The sequence below is a fragment of the Sinocyclocheilus rhinocerous genome, unplaced genomic scaffold, assembly GCF_001515625.1.
Source record: "Sinocyclocheilus rhinocerous isolate Xijiao unplaced genomic scaffold, SAMN03320098_v1.1 scaffold25, whole genome shotgun sequence".
Taxonomy (NCBI): Eukaryota; Metazoa; Chordata; class Actinopteri; order Cypriniformes; family Cyprinidae; genus Sinocyclocheilus; species Sinocyclocheilus rhinocerous.
In genome coordinates, this window is record NW_015647048.1 from 979,742 (window position 1) to 1,001,266 (window position 21,525).

General features: G+C 36.5%; 3 protein-coding genes across 3 annotated transcripts in view; all 3 read left to right on the forward strand.

Annotated features, from left to right (window-relative positions):
* Window positions 1–998: 998 nt before the first annotated feature.
* LOC107708608 (HIG1 domain family member 1A, mitochondrial-like) lies at window positions 999–2,359 on the forward strand. The gene is made up of 4 exons (XM_016512881.1): window positions 999–1,109; window positions 1,716–1,796; window positions 1,966–2,100; window positions 2,188–2,359. Exons 2-4 carry the CDS (start codon window positions 1,721–1,723, stop codon window positions 2,274–2,276), a joined length of 300 nt encoding a protein of 99 aa, XP_016368367.1. The 5' UTR covers window positions 999–1,109; window positions 1,716–1,720; the 3' UTR covers window positions 2,277–2,359.
* Window positions 2,360–6,175: 3,816 nt separating this feature from the next.
* Window positions 6,176–19,701, forward strand: LOC107708607 (coiled-coil domain-containing protein 13-like). Its single transcript, XM_016512880.1, has 15 exons — window positions 6,176–6,305; window positions 6,783–6,993; window positions 7,368–7,516; window positions 8,564–8,706; window positions 8,839–8,919; window positions 9,018–9,131; window positions 9,224–9,328; window positions 10,751–10,915; window positions 10,997–11,173; window positions 12,600–12,806; window positions 12,882–12,964; window positions 15,023–15,163; window positions 16,221–16,372; window positions 16,549–16,654; window positions 18,840–19,701. Exons 2-15 carry the CDS (start codon window positions 6,785–6,787, stop codon window positions 18,994–18,996), a joined length of 1,989 nt encoding a protein of 662 aa, XP_016368366.1. The 5' UTR covers window positions 6,176–6,305; window positions 6,783–6,784; the 3' UTR covers window positions 18,997–19,701.
* A 914-nt stretch (window positions 19,702–20,615) lies between these two features.
* Window positions 20,616–21,525, forward strand: part of LOC107708584 (transmembrane inner ear expressed protein-like) — a 36,853-nt gene continuing 35,943 nt past the window's right edge. The window contains exon 1 of the mRNA XM_016512847.1: window positions 20,616–20,704. The gene's annotated coding sequence lies outside the window, so the exon portion shown is untranslated. The remainder of the gene's footprint in view (window positions 20,705–21,525) is intronic.

The following is a 21,525-nucleotide window of genomic DNA, read 5'->3' on the forward strand; positions in this document are numbered from 1 at the left end:
TTTATTACAGACTCACAGTGACTCAGCTTTTATCTAAAAGCCATCTAGCGACTTATTTCAGTATTACAGTTTAGATGCTGAGCATACAGTGTTCATATTGTTAATAACACCGAATATTTGCTCATATTTGAGTTCAGACAACACACATGCATAAAGACACCGACCTTATGATGTATATTCAACCTGTTATACTAGAATTTAAGAAACATTCAACAGTCTCAACAGTGACATTGTGCCAAGTTCCTAAGTAAACTTCATATATTCTGAATCATGCGAAAGTAAATGTTTCCAGAGTTCAGACAATAACATCACACTGTATTGTGACTTTCAGTGCAAGACTGTGTTCCTGGAGTTAATGATTAATTTCAGCATCAGCAGGAGCTCTGTCTCAATTAAACACAGTAATGATGCAGCAGTACAATCACTGATTATCTGTTGATGTAGCAGAACTTCAGTATAATAACTCTAGCAACAGTGCAGAAAATATACATTTATTTGTAATTTGTTCATCAGGGAAATACCTTAGACTATTAAAGTGGCAATAGTTCAAAACGTACTTTAAATGCCGTACATATGATCCAAATAATACTGCACAACCTAATATAAACGTAAAACAACACTGAGGCGTATATAAATAGGACAATTTCCTGTCTGTGAAGATAAATGGTAAAGTACAGGGTGTCCTGACCTGAACTGAAAACACATGCATGATGGCACGTAAGGGTCACGCCCCTTCACTGAAAAGGAAGTCGCTTGAAACGCCTATTTCTTCCAAAGAAAACTTCTGATGAAAACGTATGATTTCATATATACATATAAATAATTACATGTTGTTTTTTTTCAATTGTTAGAATTTCTTTTGGGACAAAATTTAATAATAAATAAAATATATATATATTCCAAAAACGATTTGTTCTTGCTACGCCAGACAGTCATTTAAAAAAAAGCATTTTATTTTGTAAAAACGGATTGCCGGTATAGCTACGTCACTTTGACGTAGGACGTGTTACATCACTCTTCCCGTGCACGCAGACAGTCACGCACACCAGCTGTCGACCGGCGAACTCGAGCAGTTCACCTCAGCGTGTTGCAGAAAACTTCATAAATAGGTCTGTTATGAATTTTATTTAATATCTGAATGTTTTGCCAATATTGTATTTTGATAACAGAGAACCACAGTGATTTTGTGTGTTTTCTTCGTACTAATGTAACAGCTGACTCTTGAGGAAATGTCGCATCTTCTTTTAACTGAAAGCTGATAAGATGAGGTCTATCAAAAAAAACAGTCGTTGCTGTTTATATTTTATTACATATGTACATCAATTCTTCGTGTAATATCATTTGATTAAGTGGCCTCTGTGCATTGTTTGACCTTCATATAACTCACAAATGACCTAAAGTCATGATTCTGACCTTTTTGTTTTTAAATAAATAAATAAAATAAAAAAATATCTTACGTTGTACAGTACAATATGGTTCATAATTCAGAATATCTTAATATGTGTGAGTCTGCAATAACTTTATACTTTACTAATTTATTGGCCAGTTTGATAAATCTGATATTTGTCAGTTTATTGATTATTTGACGAGGCATCTTATAAACCTGTAACAGCACATAATATAATTGTAATAGAGAATGTATTAGTGTAAAAAGTTTCAGAGAATGACACAGTGGCGTTTAAGACATCTAATCATATTTAAATATTGCCTTTTAGCCAAGATGACTGCCATGGAATACGAAGACAATGAATCCAAGTTTATCAGAAAAGCCAAAGAGAATCCATTTGTCCCTGCAGGTAAACCATCCAAGCATTATACCTTGTTCAGTTTGTTCAAGTCACATGGCTTTATTAATGTACAAAAATGCAAAACGTTATCACTTACGATGACCTCAGACGTGTGTACCCTACTGTACATAAATAACATCACCCTAACTGTTTCATATATACTGTGATGTCTCTGAAGGGTTGGCTGGGTTCTTTGGCATTGTGGCGTACAGACTGTTCAAACTGAAGAGCAGAGGAGATACGAAGATGTCAGTCCACCTGATTCACATGCGTGTGGCTGCGCAGGGCTTTGTGGTGGGAGCCATGACTTTAGGTACGAGGCCTTCCTAAAGATTTACACATGCATCCCCATAACTGCAGAGAAATTGTTTAATGTGATATTTTGTCTTTCTGTGTGCAGGAGTGATCTATTCTATGTACAGAGAGTACATTCTCAAACCCGCGGAAGCACAGAAAGCGTTAGAGCAGAAGGTATTGGAAAAAAAGTGAAGAGAAATGTGTTAGATTCCCGCGATATCCTTAATACCAACTTTTACGGTGTCCTTTTGTATTTATTGCTAACATGAGAACTTTTTTTTTTTTTTAAATAATTTCTTTAAACCGGTTCCTTTTTTCAGCTTTAATAATCCTCTGAAAAAGAGGTTTGCGTTTTCATTATGTTGCCTGGCATGTTTGAGAAACATTGTACAGTATGTGACGGAACTGTAGCTATTTTGCAACCGCCACCTACACTCTACCCAGCACTGTGTTGTATTTAACCCAGCATTTTTTTAGAGTGTACTATTTATTTATCATGTCAGTAACAAGCTGATGAAAGCAATCTAAATTTTTGTTTTGTTTTGTTTATTACTGAAAATATTTGGATTAGTATAATTCATGCTAAATGCTGCAGCTCTTATGTCGATGTTGTGCCCGAGTTTCAGCACAGAGGTGTGGCATTAAGACCTTTGTACCTTGTAATTCAAGATTCGTTCTTGTATCATTTAAGTCAGCAGACAAAATAAATTCCAGGACAACAACCCTAACGAACCATCATCTGAAATTGTACAATGCACTGAACGCAATATAGGGTCTTCACCACACTGCTAAACTAGTAACGGGTCTAGTTCTTTGCAGATGTAGTGCTGTTGTTACAAACAGGATCTTCAGGACTTCAGCAACAGTGTTTTTTTTGCTCTATCATTTGTGTGTGAGTGTCATGAGAGGAGCTTGTTCTTTTGTAGATTTATTGATTGATTGTGTTGCTGCATGAAATTATTCTTGCACCTTTTTCGTATTTCAAAACCAAATCACAAAATGATACTTTTAGAGTGATATATATTTTGACGATCTCAGCTACCACTGTGGTTAACTTTAACTATTGTAATTCCAATAAACACTTCTGGTTATTTCCCACTCGTGTGTTACTGTGATATGTGTGTTTTCGCAGTCCTGCTCCTGGAGACTCGGTATACTGTTATACCACTCTCACTTATTCTGTGGTGTATATAGTATGTATACTGAATACAGTATGTCAGTTTTCTGCATTGATGCCATATTATGGTGTCAGTTTTAAAGGACATTCTACTATAATACAGGATCCAAAATGCTTCTTTGACTTGACCTTCCGTTTCCATTGGGATAAATGAACCGTGATCTCCACGTTTACTCATTTTTTTGATTAGACTGACAAAACATTTTTACACAAAATGAGTTCTTCAAGGTGAATATTGAGGTTTGCTGCAGTAGTTCTGTGTTGTTTGGAAACAGTCCTTAGTGTTTGACAATCCCTAACATTCGCTATAAGATTTTATAGCATAAAATACCAGGTTTATTGGAAAGCTACATTAGAAAACGAGCAGGGAAGAAAAAAAAGAAGAGGATTTTAAAAAACATTATTTTTTATCTGATACATGCAATTGATTTCTTGACTATTTTTGATATTATAGATGTCCTTATGTGATTGTATTGGACAAATTATAGGGGGAAGATTAAACGGAATTGCATGAATTCAATTTTTATTCAATAAAATATGAACACCCTTGTGGAAACAGAAAGACGGGTATTTTCATTATTATATTCAGTAGTATAAGAATGAATGAGAGAACTTTGTAACTGCATACACAATGTTCTCACAGACATCACCTAATTATATAATTCAGATTTCATCATAGCTTATATGAACTATTGAAACAGCCCGTCACACCCAGCAACTGCAAGATAATCACCACAGCTCGGGATTTGTAATGACCACATAATCAGGGCTAGTTTAACATTTAACCCAAAGGACAGTGCATTGTAGCACTCCGCTGCTGGCCTCACTAACAAAAATGACGTAAAGCCAGCAGGGTTTAGATCTGTGCATACAGTAGATGATGCTGCTGTAGTCTGTAGTGTAAGATATTTTGGACTCTTTGGTAACATCTCATTGAGAATCAGAAAAAAGATGAACAAACACTTTCCCAGGATCTGAGACTGATTTAGCAATTACAAAATTAAGACCTAAGCACACAGGACAAATAAAACAATGTGAAATAGATGTTACATGTACAATGACGACACTATGCAAACTTTGAGGACATTCTAGGCAAAATTTAATAGTGGAAAAGGGTTCTTCAGATTATTACAATGTTGGTTCTTTTAAGAACTGATCACGGAAAGGTTCTTTGGGAACCAAATGTCGTTCTTGTATGGCGTCACTGTGAAATCCCCCTCTTGAGCCTTTATTTTCAAGACTGCAATGCCATAGAGGAACAATTTTTGGATCCCTAAAGAACATTTCAGTGAACAGTTCTTAAAAGAACCAACATTGTAATAATCTGAAGAACCCTTTTCCACTACAAAGAAACTTCTGTGGAATGGAAGCATCGCTGCCAATAAAGAACTTTTATTATTTGAAGAGTGTAGCACTATCCATTCCACAAATTGGACAGTAATAGTATGTTAATTGTAGTTTGACACAGTTAGGCCGAGCTGGATGATGTTGAGAATGGAGGAAATGAGAATCCAGAGGATCTTCTGATGGTTAGACTGGTTTCTGAGTAACTCAATCATATCTCAGTAAAAGATATTGTGAGTATCAAAGGTACTTTCAGTGGACAGTTTATGGTGGATAATGTCAGCGATGAATTACACATCTCTGATAACCGGTTTAATCAACTAGTAATCAACCACAAATGTGAGCAATGTGTTTTCTCAGGCCCCTTCAACACAGGTCGAAACACACTGTTAATATTAGAAAAACTACAGATTTTAGATGTAGAGTAAACTGTTTCATAGACGGAAAACAGTACTGTAACTGATGAATCACAATCAAGATTCATTAAAAATTGTCATATAAGATTAGTTTTGGATATATATATTTTTTACTATTCAGAAGTGATTCATGATCATGGCTTTATATTATTCCAAGATTTCTAAAGCATTCAACACTCTCTATAAAGATGTTCTTTTAAGATGTTAAACGACACTTCCCCTAGACTTAACATTTCTAGAGGAGTTAGCCTATGTGGGGATGTCCTGAGTCAGTTTCTTGCAGTCAAAGCCATTACTTTTGTTTGGTAAAGAATTAAAAACGAACTCAGTTCTACACTCTTCATTCACAATGAAAGTCAGATTCCTGTGGCTAGGCATTGAATTCATTGGTGAATCGCCAAGGACATCTGGGTTGACAATATCAGTCGTTGCTGTTATATCCTGAGATGATATATGTTATCTCTCTCTCTCTCTCTCTGATAAGGATGAACAATTTAGTTAGTTAGTTTTTTTGTTTTGGCCTTTTCCCACCCCTGAAGTTGTAGTTCTTGTAAATAATCTGTTCCAGTTTAGGTTGTGACGGGGTCCTAACAATGTAATCGTATTCGTAATTGAAATTTCATATTCACAAATGTACATTTTCTTGAAAAAAATAAATTAAGAGATTTAATCAAAAAGCAAAAGAACAATATATAGGCCAGACGACTTTCTATGAAACAAAACTTGTAAATTCTGTCGAATTTATTATATTTGTATATAGACATGTATTAAGCTCTCACTAATGTACAAATGTCTGTGTTACATTCCTGCTGTTATGAATTATTCCTAACAAGTGACTTATTATTTTACAACTAATACAACATGACGCGTCTCTGCATGCACTTCCTGCTACTCTCAGCAAAAAGGTACAAAAGCTGTCAGTGGGACGGTTCCCTTTCAAAAGGTACACCTTTGTACCTTATTTACCCCTAAAGCGTGCGTTTTAGTATCTTAAAGGTACATATTAGTACCTCAAGTGTACATATTAGTACCTAAATGATACATTGTAATAACTTTTGAAAACGTATCGCCCCAGTGACATCTTTTGTACCTTTTTTTTCTGAGAGCGTGGTAACGCGTTTCCACGGAGACGGTCGTGTATACAAATGGACGGGAAACCTTTAACATCCATTAAATCACGGACTATACTCTCTTAGCTCTATTTTTATACTTTATAACCATAACCATGTCAATTCTAATGTCAATTTTTAACTAAGTTGACCGGAATCTTTCTTAATTCGTCCGGTAAGTTTTTGTTCAGGTTTAAACTGACCGCTTGAGAATCATCTCCGGACGGTAACGTTAGTTTGTATGATAAAGGTTAAACGTTAATTTGTCTAAAATAATCGACATTGCTCTAATATTATACATATATGCTTCATGGAAGCTGATAGTAAGCAGTAGGAGTAGTAAAAAGAATATTAATAAATATTTTATTTGTTTGCATGTCACAGTACATCTCACAGTGGTTTATTATAGGTTAGAATTTATAAACATTAACACAGAGAAAACATAATACTAAAAATGAAATTATATAAAAGGACAAAAAGTGCTTTAAAAACAATCCTGCAGCAGGTGTAACGTGCTCTCTTTACCTGTCCTGGATGTATGAATGTTTCTTTGAAGCATGTTTGGACAGCTCTCATCTATAACTGCATTAGATTGCATAAACAAGCTCTCATGCCATTTGTCAGATGTGTCATATTGTCTCTGATCTCTCAGGGATGGATGGTGACAGTGATGAAATAAAGGAGCAGCTGAGGCTTCAGTTTCAATCTCTTCAAGAGCAACAAGTGCAGCGCATCCAGAGAAGATTGGAGATGAAAAAGATGGACAGAGATAAGAGGGATTCAAACGCTCCTCTTCTCAGCAGTCTGGACGTTATAAACCTCACAGAAGAGGATGATGACATGATGAATCTATTCAATGCAAGGTGACACACGAAACACGAGTTCACAGAGCTGCTATCACAAATATAATTATTAGGGTCATTATGCGAACAGCATCCTTCCAGGACAGCAACATAGTCCATCATGCCAGAAATGAAACCTTATTTAATTATTCATTGGAAATTTGGCAGACTGCATTCAGCTTTTCCCCCTTCATCACTTTCATTTAAAATTATATACCTCTGCATGAATTTTCCTTTTAATTTTCCACGTCTATTTTTTTTTACATAACTATATAACTTATAACACACTCACTCACACACACACACACACACACACTCACACACACACACACACACCATGTGTTTATTCCATATGCAGTGTGCATTATTAAAATAGTAATTGTACTCTAATTCAGAGTGATGCAGAATGAAAATGAACAGTTGCATGATCATCTGAGGGAACTGAGAGATGAGAACGGCAGACTCTATAAACTGCTGAGTGAGAAAGACTTTGAGATAAAACACCTGAAGAAGAAGAGAGAGGAGGAAAGATTGGCTTTAGCAGGTAAACAGTGTGTCATTTCTACTGTTGTGAGCTTTATATGCTAACAATGAATGTATAAGACTCTTACATCACACTTAAGTATGCATTACACTGCATGTGGCATCTGAAAACAAATGATAGTAAAGCTATTCTCATTACATTTTCTGAGCCATTTTTTAAATGGCTACTAACCAACTGGATAGGGTTGTGGTTTGAAGGGATACAGCTACGGCCGGAAGTGACGCAAAATCTTGCCGGATGGACAGGAAGAAAGTGAAAGACAAAATGAAATAACAATACATTAAGACAGTAGAGAATACAACAAGTGAAGTTATCAGCTTACGTTGTCCTTTGAACCAAAATCTCTTAAAATCTCGCTGGATGGACAGGAAAAAATAAAATGGACAGTGAAGACGACAAATAGCGAACTAGATTTTGCAAGACTTGTGTCACTTCTGGCTGTAGCTGTATCCTTTTTGGTTAGTGGCTGCATGAAGTCAAAGTATATTACTACTTTTTTTTGGGGGGATGTTTTTGAAAAAAGTCAAATCTCACTAAGGCTGCAATTATTTGATAAAAAGTATATTTTAATATATTTTAAAATATAATTTATTTCTGTGATGGATTCCAAAGCTGAATTTTCTGTCATAATCATTCTAATATGATGATTTGATGTGCAGTATTTTATCAGCGTTGAAAACAGTTGTGCTGCCTAATGTGGAAACGGTGATAACATTTATTATGATATTTATTATGATGATCATAAAGTTGAAAAGAACAGCATTTATTTGAAATTTAAATCTGTTGGAACATTATAAATGTCTTTACGGCCACTTTTGATCAATTTAATGCATCCTTGCTGAACAAAAATCTTAATTTCTTTCAAAAAAGCAAAACAAACAAACAAAAAAAATCTTACTGACCATTTTGAACATTAGTGTATGTTTTTTTGAAAAAATTCAACCTAATGCAATATCATTCATACATTAAGTGTCCAAATACTTTTTAGAGCCACAATATCTGTCTGGTACATAATGCATGCGACATTTCTGTGTTTTCTTTGCCAAGGAACTGCTGGTCTGGCAGGTGATGCAGCTGCAACCAAAATTGTGGAGCTATCAAAGAAGAATCGAGAATTAGCCGCTGAAATAGAACGAGGGAAGACCAAAACTAAACAAGCAAACAATCGAGTCAAAGATCTGGAGAAAGAGGTAAAGATAAAACAGAATTGGTAACTTTTTTTATTTCAAATGTTTTTTTTTTTGGAGCATTGCATTGAACGTTGCTTTTGTCAACTCCTTCTCAGTGTGGTATTTCATCAGTATTTTTTGCTGTTTTATTAGCTTCAGGCCACATTGTTACGTAATCCTGGAAAGAAGACAGACAAAATGCAGGATTCAAGGACTGTGAACGACCATCTTGAAGTAATATTGTTTTATAACATGTTCATCATCATTTGGTACATGATTAGACATATGTAACTGTTTTTAAATGACCTTGTGTTTGATGTGTTTTTGTGTAGAACAGCCCAGTCGTAAAATCCCTGCAGGAGAAACTATCTACAGCCCAACTCAAAATGACTGAATACCGCAACCAGATCCAGACGTTTAAACAAGAGTTCAAAATAGCTCACAAGGTCTGTTCACAATAAATCCTGTCATTTATATGCATTGGTTTGAGTAAACATCATTTTTAATCATGTGATGATTTAGTCAACTGTTTTGTCAGGTGTTGAGCTGTGAGGTGGGCGAGGATGTCAATATTCAGCAGATACTGTGTAACCCGGGAGGCTGGAGAGGCCGTTCTCAGCAGATCCTCGCCCTTCAGAACAGAGTGAGGCAACATGCCCTGAACCTGCACGTCGACTTTTATTTGACTGATTTGTTTTAGATATTGATTATAAACTCATGCATGTTAATCAGCTTTCATGCCTTGAGAAAGACTATTCTCTCTTGGACATTTTCTTGAGCAAAGCAGAAGTGCTGTTTCATAAGAAAAATTATTTTGGATTTATTCTAACATTTGTCATTCAAAATAGACTTTTTTTCCCCTTTCAATTCAGAGTTTATATCTCACAACTCTGAGTTTATATATGTGACCCTGGAGCACAAAACCAGTCAATTTTCTGAAATTGAGATTTATGCATCATCTGAAAGCTGAATAAATAATCTTTCCATTGATGTATGGTTTGTTAGGATCGGACAATATTTGGCCGAGATACAACTAAAATTCCCTAAAATCTGGAATCTGAGGGTGCAAAAAAATCAAAATATTGAGAAAATCATCTTTAAAGTTGTCCAAATGAAGTTCTTAGCAATGCATATTACTAATCAAAAATTAAGTTTTGATATATTTACGGTAGGAAATTTACAAAATATCTTCATGGAACATGATCTTTACTTAATATCCTAATGATTTTTGTCATAAAAGAAAAATGTATAATTTTGACCCAGACTGCTTTTGTGCGCTAGGGTCACATATCACAAATTTCTCACAACTATCTTACAATTTAGACTACTTTTATTGCAATTCTGAATTTATATTTCACAATTCAGACTTTGTTTCATGCAATTCTGAGAAAAAAGTCAGAATTATGAGATAAAAACACAGAATTGTGCATATAAACACAAACAACTGTATGTGTGCATTTTTTGCCTACCACGGAATAAAAAATAAAAGTAACTGCGACTTTTATCTCACAATTCTGACATTTTGCTTGCAATTATGAATTTCTATTGCACAATTCCGAAATAAAGAAAGACATGCTGTTTTATAATAATTATAATAATTTTATATTTATCCTAACATTTTTCATACAAAATGGAAATCTCTGTAAAAGTATCTAAAAATATCAGTATCCACTACAAACTCACTGGATGGAATTAAAATTAGCTTGAAACAACCATTCCATATGAGAGCTTGTTTGTGCTATGGGATAAAAATATTTAAAAAGATAATTGTGACTTTTTATCTCACAATTCTGACTTTTTTCTTTGCAATTTTAAATTTTCTCATAATTCTGTCTTTTTTCCTTGCAATTCTGGGAGAAAAAAAGTCTGAATTGCGAGATCTAAAGTCAGAACTGTGAGATATAAACTCTGAATTGTGAGAAAGTGAGAATTCTGAGTTTTTCTTGCAGTTCTGAGAACTGGCAGAAACAGCCTTCCATGATTTCAGCCATTATTGGAATTAGCTCTGTTGTATTCTTAGTATTCATAGGTCACTTGATACTGTTAAACATTTTATACACTGAAGGTGCGAGACCTGGAACGACAGCTGAGCCAGTCCTCTCACAGAAAGCAGCTATGTGACTTAGGCCTGGAGGAGGAGATCATGAGAACGGGAGGCCTACAGAAGACACAAGACAGAAACCTCAGCCACATCCGTCACATAGAGAGGGAGAGGAAGGAGACACTGGAGGTTGTGCACATCGATTCAGCATCTTTATGGGCCTGAGTATGTCATAACATTTCACATTTTGATAATGATGTGTCTTTGCAGAAGCTCACAATAGATTATGAAGTTTTGCTTGATGAGCACTCAGACATGAAGAAGAAACTGGAGGCCTCCAAAGCCAGGAACAAAGTGTTGAGCACAGAAGTCAAAGCCCTGAAGAGCCAGATCAGCACTCTGCTGGATAAAGGCAAACACGATGATGAGCTGGTCGATGCCTTATTGGTAACAGATTCTTGAATTATGATACCCAAAACAGAATATATAGACATATAAAAACAAAGGTTCCAAAAGAGGAGGCTCCAAAGAACCTTTCAGTCAGCATTTCTTAAAAGAACCATTATTTTCTTAGTGTGAAGAACATTTAAAAATCGAATGAACCTTTTTTCACTATGAAGAACCTTTTGTCCATTGGAAAATGTCCATAGATGTTAGGAGTTCTACATGGAACCATCAATGACAATAAAGGACCTTTATTTTTAAGAGTCTGGTTAAATGTATACTAGTGAAATGATCAGTGTAATGTAACTCTAGACAGTTCAGGAGCCAGTTACCCTTGGTTAGTTTTGTTAGTGCTGGTTTGGTGTTGATCAGATGATGGACCGCAAAGTTTTCATTTAAACAAATTATGGGACTCTAGTGGGGATACCAGCATCCAAAACACATACCGTAGTATGCTGGCGACTTACATATGTCTTTTCAGAAGGGAAAGTAGATGCATGGACTGGAAATACATGCCAATCATGAAGTATCAACTAATTTCTGAATGTTTTTACTCACCCCTGGTTTGGGCAGCACTAGTGATCTGTAATAAAGACATACTGTAGATATCTGTAATAAAGACATACTGTGAAAAGCTCAGATATAAGCTATTTAAAGACCAATTTTGCGTACAAAATACTTTAAGAACCCAACACATATGACTTGCAAGCTGCAAAAAGACACTCAGGTTCTAGATTAAAGAGTTAGTTGACCCAAAAATTAGGGTGTCTGCGATATATTAAAAGAATCCAATGTTCGATAAATAAGTTATGTTGTTCATACTTTATTTTAAGGTTCAATTCTCACTATTAACAAACCATTAACTAATATTTATTATCATTAACAGACTCCAATGTTCAATTAATAGTCATATTTATTAATATCAACAATGTCATTTATAATGATAATGAATAATTCTATAATTATTATTTACCCAATATATACAGTATATAAATACATCAATATAAATGCAAATAAATATTTATGTATGAATAAATAACAGAACTTATAAGCATCTAACTTATCTGATATGTATGAGCACTTGGTTATAAGTTTATAAGTACTAATAAACAGCCAATATGCTAGTAATATGCACGCTAATAAGCAACTAGTTAATAGTGAGTATTACCCAATTTTTCATGAAATCTAACGTAAGACACCGAACAGACATTATTGTAAATAGTAATATACTGTAGATGTTCTTGTAAATAATAATAAACAAACAAGAATGACAAACAGTATGTATAAACCAGAAAGAATATACAATTCCAAACAGACGAATGATCTCTGACTCCCTCCTCCAAGGAGAAGCACGTGATATTAAATATTGATTTGGCAGGTGATCTTTAATATTTTAGCAGGGTTGACCTCTGACTCGCTCCTCCGACAGAAGCAGCAGGCTTCGTGGCAGGCCATGCTCGGGCATCTAAGCCAGAAAGGGTCCCAGCGTGAGGAGGCTCAGCAGGGCCTTGAGAGGCATCTGCACAGCGAGGCCCAGCAGCACGCCTCGCTCATCCAGCAGCTCAGAGCCATGGTGTCAGAGAAGGAGAACAAGGTCAAAGAGCTGGAGCGGGAGATCCAGCAACTCGCCCACATGGTATGGCATGTCTGATCACATCATCAGCGGTGTTTTGTTTTTCATGCTTACACACGTTTCGTGTATCTGGTGCAGAAGCAGTTGGAGTGTAAGAGTCAAACTAACATCAGGCCTTTGACATCACGACATGAGAACAGCAGGGAGTCACACTCTGCCAGGTATTAACATTCTCAGTCAACAACAGCAAATAAACTGTGATTTTTCCTTGTCATAAGCATGCTGACCAAATATTTTTCACACTCACTCACTCACTCATACACACACACACACACACACATATATATCAATGGTCACACACACACACACACACACATAAATATCAATGGTCACACACACACACACACACACACACACACACAAACACTATGTGTTACTTACATTGTGTTACTTAGTTACTTTTTGTGAAAAGTAATGTGTTACATTACTTTTGCGCTACTTTTTATCATCTGGGCTGGTTGTGCTTGTTTGTTTTTAATATTAAAAAATTATATTTTTGGCAACTGCAAAAGCCCTTTCACACCAAAAATGAAATGAAGAAGCCTCAGGCTGAAATGTAAATTCACGTCTGTACAGTAGAGGGTGCAGCTCAAACAAACCTTTCAGCTATGCTGTCGCAGGAGATGACAATCTTTTTTTTTTATGCTTATTAGTTGAATTGGATCATCGAAGATCAGCAGCAAAGACGTTGCTTAATAAAATGGGATTAAACATAAAGGAATTGAGTGCTATTTACCATAATTATTACCGGTTTGCATCATATTCTTAGTTTGCATTTCACTATTTTTACTGTTTTGTGAACGTCATGTATGCAACACTTACTTACGATTTCTTTCAACATGGAAACACGAGAGCTGTCAGTCAGTAATGGGAGAACAAAGTAACTCTACTGGAAAAGTAACTTTACTAGTTACTTGTAATAAAGATCTGATTACTTATTCACGTTACTTGTAATGTGTTACCCCAACACTGAAAACATATATGAAAAGATATATGAAAAGATATATTTATGTCATAACAACATACTTATTCTGACCTGTCCTTATTAAAATATATAAAAGAATAAGTGTTCATGCTAAATTGTATTGCACTTTAAATGATTAAAAACTTCTTGCTGACAAATGGGGAAACCTATTGTTTGAAGGATCATGGCAAAGATTGGTAAAGATTGAAGATGACAATTAATTAGTTTTTGAGGGCTGCATTGTGATCCTTAAATAGAGTCTTTTAATGAATCTAATAATTCTGGGTCTAAGTATGCCTGACAAGATTTTTTGTTTTATGAAATATTATTACACTGAATTACTCTAAATAATGGTGAAAATGTGTGATGGTCATTATATTTTTTACTCAGAAAAATAAAATGAAAAAGGACACCTGTACAGAAATGTATCAAAAATAATGTACAGAAAACAAATTAAAAGCCGCATTTAACCCTTTATTGTTCGGATGCCTGAAAACCCTTTGTCGTCGTCATCCACTTGAATTGGATCATCGAAGGTCAGCAGCAAAGACATTGGTTAATAAAAAGGGATTAAATACATAAAGGATATTTGTGTTATTTAATATTAATTATTGCAGGCTTGCATCATATTCTGAGTTTGCATTTCACTGTTTTCATTCAAGAATACTAAATCTGTTTTTCTGCAAGTGAGATGAGTAAATGCATGTTGACATTTAGTAGATCTACAGTAACATCATGTTCACACAGCACACACGGCGCATCTGCACTTACTCCCGATTTCTCTCAACATGGGGACTGGAGAGCTGTCAGTTAATAAATGGGAAAACAAAGTAACTGGTGTTACTTATTTGAAAAAGTAGCTCAGATATTTTCATGTAAATTAAAAAGTAATGCTTAACTTTACTAGTTAATCTGATTACGTAACTCACATTATTTGTAATGCATTTCCCCAAACACTGGTACAAACTGTATTTTCTATCCCCTAACCTTAAACATACCCCTCACAGAAAACTTTTTGCATTTTTAGATTTTCAAAAAAATTCATTCTGTATGATTTATAAGCTTGTTTCCTGATGGGGACCAAAAATTTGACAAGGTCACAAATTATTGTTATTACTATCCTTGTGAGGACATTTGGTCCCCATAATGTAGGGAATACAAGGTACACACACACACACACACACTTCCTACAGTCTGCAGTATCTTCTGTTATCTAATACAGCAACATGAGTGAAAGCATTGCATATTATTTCAGAGATGCACAAGCGGCCTGTGCAGAGTGTGCTGTTAAAACCCCAGCGCTCCAGGCTCAGTGTGCTGAGTATAAGGCTCTTTATCAAGCTGCGAGTGTGGAGAGAGACAGACTGCTGGAACTGACCAAAGTACAGCAAACCAGGTAGGTTTATAAATATGTTATTAATAACTTTCTTCAAAAAATCTTCATTTGGGTTCCATGGATAAAAGAAAGTTATATGGGTTTGGAAAGGGCATAGGTGTATGGGGTCCCTTTCAATACTGTTAGAATTCATCCACTGTTGCTTAATACCATTTGATTCTGCTTAATAGCAAGCAACATCATGTTATGTTGAAATCATAAATTTAGAGCACATAATTGACCAATAAATAAGATATGAAATGCATCTCTGTCTTTCAAAAGCTTCAACAGTACCTATGTCAGGGTTTCCCAAAATGGTTTGTCAGCCAAACCCCTAAAAAGTGAAATATTTACTTGAAGCCCCCCTGACATTTTAAGTTAATAATTCACATTTTTTACAGTTCTCGATGACGGTTAATGGTCATATGACATTGCTATCTATTTTTATTGCAATACAATACAATACAATTACATTGCTAATATTTATGTTTTAAATTCTTCACATTCAAATGTTCAAATCCTCCAGCTTTTTAACATTTCAAATCCTTGAGCTTTTATTTTGGCGGAATACCAGTGAAAAGCTGTAAATTTTGTTTACAAACAAAAAAAAAATGGTGGAAATTATGTGAATGTGTAAATAAAGTACATCTAGTGTACGATGCATATGAACACAGAGATAGTGTTCGTGCTGAACCAAGCTGAAAACACCAGATCACGAGCTGCCCGTTTTTCACTCTGCATCAGACTGTACAGCTATTTAATTAAATCACGGGATTTGATTTTACAATTGCACTGAGCTATATCCTGATTATCGTGCAGCCCCTTGTATTTATTTTAATCTTACAGTCAATATTATGAATTACTAGCTTCTCATCAACTCACAAACCCCCTGCAGTTCCCTTATGAACCCCCCTTTTGGGAAACCCTGGCAAATGGGACAGGCAATGGCAATGGGTTTTTCATGGGACTGGCTGTTTGAAAAGACATTATTTTTGCAATTGTGTTTGTTGATGCTTGTGGCATGTAATTGCTTTCATGGACGGTTACAGTTTATGTCCTTAAATAATCTTAATTTCAGTGAAGAAGAGGCAAAGCACCAGTGTGCAGAAGCTGAGCAGAAACTCAGACTAGAATGGCAGCGTTCAGTCTCACTGGAGCAGCAGCTGGAGAAAGCCAAACTGGACTCAAGGAAAGAAGCGAGTCTGCAAACATCTAATCGGAGTAGAACAGGTTCTGTATGGCTTCATGTAGACTGAAACTAGTATGTTGCTTTTTTCAGTTTCAATCATATTTCACATGGTACAGGAGTGTCACTGAAACCAGTATTATATCGTAAAGCCCAAGGTCATTGAATGTCTGACTCAAAAGCAAACTGAAATCCGCTGGGTTTTCTTGGCCTGATGTAGGAAGCTCGGGCAGCACTTTGAGTCTCCCTGACAAACAGGAGGGTTCGTCTCCCAGAAGCCCCTCTGATGTCACCCGTGATGCTCAACATATTCAACTCAAAGCACAGTACGTCTTTTCTTCCCCTTAAACATACCCCTCACAGAAAACTTTTTGCATTTTTAGATTTTCAAAAAAATTCATTCTGTATGATTTATAAGCTTGTTTCCTGATGGGGACCAAAAATTTGACAAGGTCACAAATTATTGTTATTACTATCCTTGTGAGGACATTTGGTCCCCATAATGTAGGGAATACAAGGTACACACACACACACACACACTTCCTACAGTCTGCAGTATCTTCTGTTATCTAATACAGCAACATGAGTGAAAGCATTGCATATTATTTCAGAGATGCACAAGCGGCCTGTGCAGAGTGTGCTGTTAAAACCCCAGCGCTCCAGGCTCAGTGTGCTGAGTATAAGGCTCTTTATCAAGCTGCGAGTGTGGAGAGAGACAGACTGCTGGAACTGACCAAAGTACAGCAAACCAGGTAGGTTTATAACTATGTTATTAATAACTTTCTTCAAAAAATCTTCATTTGGGTTCCATGGATAAAAGAAAGTTATATGGGTTTGGAAAGGGCATAGGTGTATGGGGTCCCTTTCAATACTGTTAGAATTCATCCACTGTTGCTTAATACCATTTGATTCTGCTTAATAGCAAGCAACATCATGTTATGTTGAAATCATAAATTTAGAGCACATAATTTACCAATAAATAAGATATGAAATGCATCTCTGTCTTTCAAAAGCTTCAACAGTACCTATGTCAGGGTTTCCCAAAATGGTTTGTCAGCCAAACCCCTAAAAAGTGAAATATTTACTTGAAGCCCCCCTGACATTTTAAGTTAATAATTCACATTTTTTACAGTTCTCGATGACGGTTAATGGTCATATGACATTGCTATCTATTTTTATTGCAATACAATACAATACAATTACATTGCTAATATTTATGTTTTAAATTCTTCACATTCAAATGTTCAAATCCTCCAGCTTTTTAACATTTCAAATCCTTGAGCTTTTATTTTGGCGGAATACCAGTGAAAAGCTGTAAATTTTGTTTACAAACAAAAAAAAAATGGTGGAAATTATGTGAATGTGTAAATAAAGTACATCTAGTGTACGATGCATATGAACACAGAGATAGTGTTCGTGCTGAACCAAGCTGAAAACACCAGATCACGAGCTGCCCGTTTTTCACTCTGCATCAGACTGTACAGCTATTTAATTAAATCACGGGATTTGATTTTACAATTGCACTGAGCTATATCCTGATTATCGTGCAGCCCCTTGTATTTATTTTAATCTTACAGTCAATATTATGAATTACTAGCTTCTCATCAACTCACAAACCCCCTGCAGTTCCCTTATGAACCCCCCTTTTGGGAAACCCTGGCAAATGGGACAGGCAATGGCAATGGGTTTTTCATGGGACTGGCTGTTTGAAAAGACATTATTTTTGCAATTGTGTTTGTTGATGCTTGTGGCATGTAATTGCTTTCATGGACGGTTACAGTTTATGTCCTTAAATAATCTTAATTTCAGTGAAGAAGAGGCAAAGCACCAGTGTGCAGAAGCTGAGCAGAAACTCAGACTAGAATGGCAGCGTTCAGTCTCACTGGAGCAGCAGCTGGAGAAAGCCAAACTGGACTCAAGGAAAGAAGCGAGTCTGCAAACATCTAATCGGAGTAGAACAGGTTCTGTATGGCTTCATGTAGACTGAAACTAGTATGTTGCTTTTTTCAGTTTCAATCATATTTCACATGGTACAGGAGTGTCACTGAAACCAGTATTATATCGTAAAGCCCAAGGTCATTGAATGTCTGACTCAAAAGCAAACTGAAATCCGCTGGGTTTTCTTGGCCTGATGTAGGAAGCTCGGGCAGCACTTTGAGTCTCCCTGACAAACAGGAGGGTTCGTCTCCCAGAAGCCCCTCTGATGTCACCCGTGATGCTCAACATATTCAACTCAAAGCACAGTACGTCTTTTCTTCCTAAATGTAGTATTTACATGCTACCTCATTTTAGTACTAAAAGATCTCTGAACAGTTCTCTGTCACGTACAGTACACATGCCCATTACCATGCTAAACTCTCAGAGAGCTGTCATGACAGAACTAAGCAGAATGTGCCAAGTTAAAACCCTTATACATAATATGAGCAACTGAAATAGTGATGCTCCCTTAAACAAACTGCTTGCTCCAGCCCAGTAACTAAATGCATATATATGTATTTTTCGTCCATACAGGCTGGCACTGCAACTAGAAGAAAATGAAACCTTGAGAACTGCTCTGAAGAACGCCTTGAAGGAAAAGAAAGAAGGCTTGCAATTCTACAAGGACATGCTGGCCCAAGCAAAACAGGAATTCCAGCAGGCACACAGAAAGCATGAGCAGGGGACTTAGACTGGACTGATGAAGTGTCTTTGCTAGCAAACAGAGATCCCTAAAGGACAACACCGGCATTAAGGTGACGCTCGCTCTGTATGGTGCCATGTCTGCTGTCGACAACACATACATATACACACATGCACATACAAAACTGATGACTTGTTTCATGGCACTCAAACTTTCTAAAGTACATCAATCCAACCGGCATTGTGTCACGAGAACATGAATGAGAAATGTTACGCTTTTTGTTGAATAGAATATTATAATAAATAGAATAAAATAATAATGATATACTGCTTGTTTAATAACAGTCGGAACATTTTAAGAAATTATCAAGGTAAACCAAGTTTTTTTCTTCTTCTCTTTTTGGCACTCAAAAGTGGAAACACACTTACCTGCCTTCTTTTCTGACGCACATTTCTCATTAATATTTGATTTGTGTTTCATGGTGTGAAACCAAAATGAAAAGCAAAACCAAAATAAGCTCTGCAGAATATGAACCCCCCCCTGCTCAAGCGATATATGTGCGATGACTTGACCCCTCGCTTACCGTGTCTCTCCTCTTGTTTACATTTAGCGTATCAGCCGTCGCATTCATGCTGCCATACATGAGTTATTCTCTTTCCTATGTGGCCGGAGGGGCTTTGAGGCCTCCCCTCCCGACGCTGCTCCACCACGCTTAATTTAAACCTGTGGCTGAAGCAGTGTGCTCCTCTTGAAACAGCGCACTATTTCATCTTCCCAGAAGCCTGAGGGACACTGGCAAGCCCCAGGCTGTTACGAGTACAAGTACCACAAGACCAAAATATCATTCAGGATTGGAAATGATGGGGAAAAAAAACCTTGTTTACACTGAAGAAATAAAAAGAACTTGTGTTTGAAATGAGATTGTAGATAACATGTCACGTACAGTACACATGCCCATTACCATGCTAAACTCTCAGAGAGCTGTCATGACAGAACTAAGCAGAATGTGCCAAGTTAAAACCCTTATACATAATATGAGCAACTGAAATAGTGATGCTCCCTTAAACAAACTGCTTGCTCCAGCCCAGTAACTAAATGCATATATATGTATTTTTCGTCCATACAGGCTGGCACTGCAACTAGAAGAAAATGAAACCTTGAGAACTGCTCTGAAGAACGCCTTGAAGGAAAAGAAAGAAGGCTTGCAATTCTACAAGGACATGCTGGCCCAAGCAAAACAGGAATTCCAGCAGGCACACAGAAAGCATGAGCAGGGGACTTAGACTGGACTGATGAAGTGTCTTTGCTAGCAAACAGAGATCCCTAAAGGACAACACCGGCATTAAGGTGACGCTCGCTCTGTATGGTGCCATGTCTGCTGTCGACAACACATACATATACACACATGCACATACAAAACTGATGACTTGTTTCATGGCACTCAAACTTTCTAAAGTACATCAATCCAACCGGCATTGTGTCACGAGAACATGAATGAGAAATGTTACGCTTTTTGTTGAATAGAATATTATAATAAATAGAATAAAATAATAACGATATACTGCTTGTTTAATAACAGTCGGAACATTTTAAGAAATTATCAAGGTAAACCAATTTTTTTTCTTCTTCTCTTTTTGGCACTCAAAAGTGGAAACACACTTGGCACACAGAAAGCATGAGCAGGGGACTTAGACTGGACTGATGAAGTGTCTTTGCTAGCAAACAGAGATCCCTAAAGGACAACACCGGCATTAAGGTGACGCTCGCTCTGTATGGTGCCATGTCTGCTGTCGACAACACATACATATACACACATGCACATACAAAACTGATGACTTGTTTCATGGCACTCAAACTTTCTAAAGTACATCAATCCAACCGGCATTGTGTCACGAGAACATGAATGAGAAATGTTACGCTTTTTGTTGAATAGAATATTATAATAAATAGAATAAAATAATAATGATATACTGCTTGTTTAATAACAGTCGGAACATTTTAAGAAATTATCAAGGTAAACCAAGTTTTTTTCTTCTTCTCTTTTTGGCACTCAAAAGTGGAAACACACTTACCTGCCTTCTTTTCTGACGCACATTTCTCATTAATATTTGATTTGTGTTTCATGGTGTGAAACCAAAATGAAAAGCAAAACCAAAATAAGCTCTGCAGAATATGAACCCCCCCCTGCTCAAGCGATATATGTGCGATGACTTGACCCCTCGCTTACCGTGTCTCTCCTCTTGTTTACATTTAGCGTATCAGCCGTCGCATTCATGCTGCCATACATGAGTTATTCTCTTTCCTATGTGGCCGGAGGGGCTTTGAGGCCTCCCCTCCCGACGCTGCTCCACCACGCTTAATTTAAACCTGTGGCTGAAGCAGTGTGCTCCTCTTGAAACAGCGCACTATTTCATCTTCCCAGAAGCCTGAGGGACACTGGCAAGCCCCAGGCTGTTACGAGTACAAGTACCACAAGACCAAAATATCATTCAGGATTGGAAATGATGGGGAAAAAAAACCTTGTTTACACTGAAGAAATAAAAAGAACTTGTGTTTGAAATGAGATTGTAGATAACA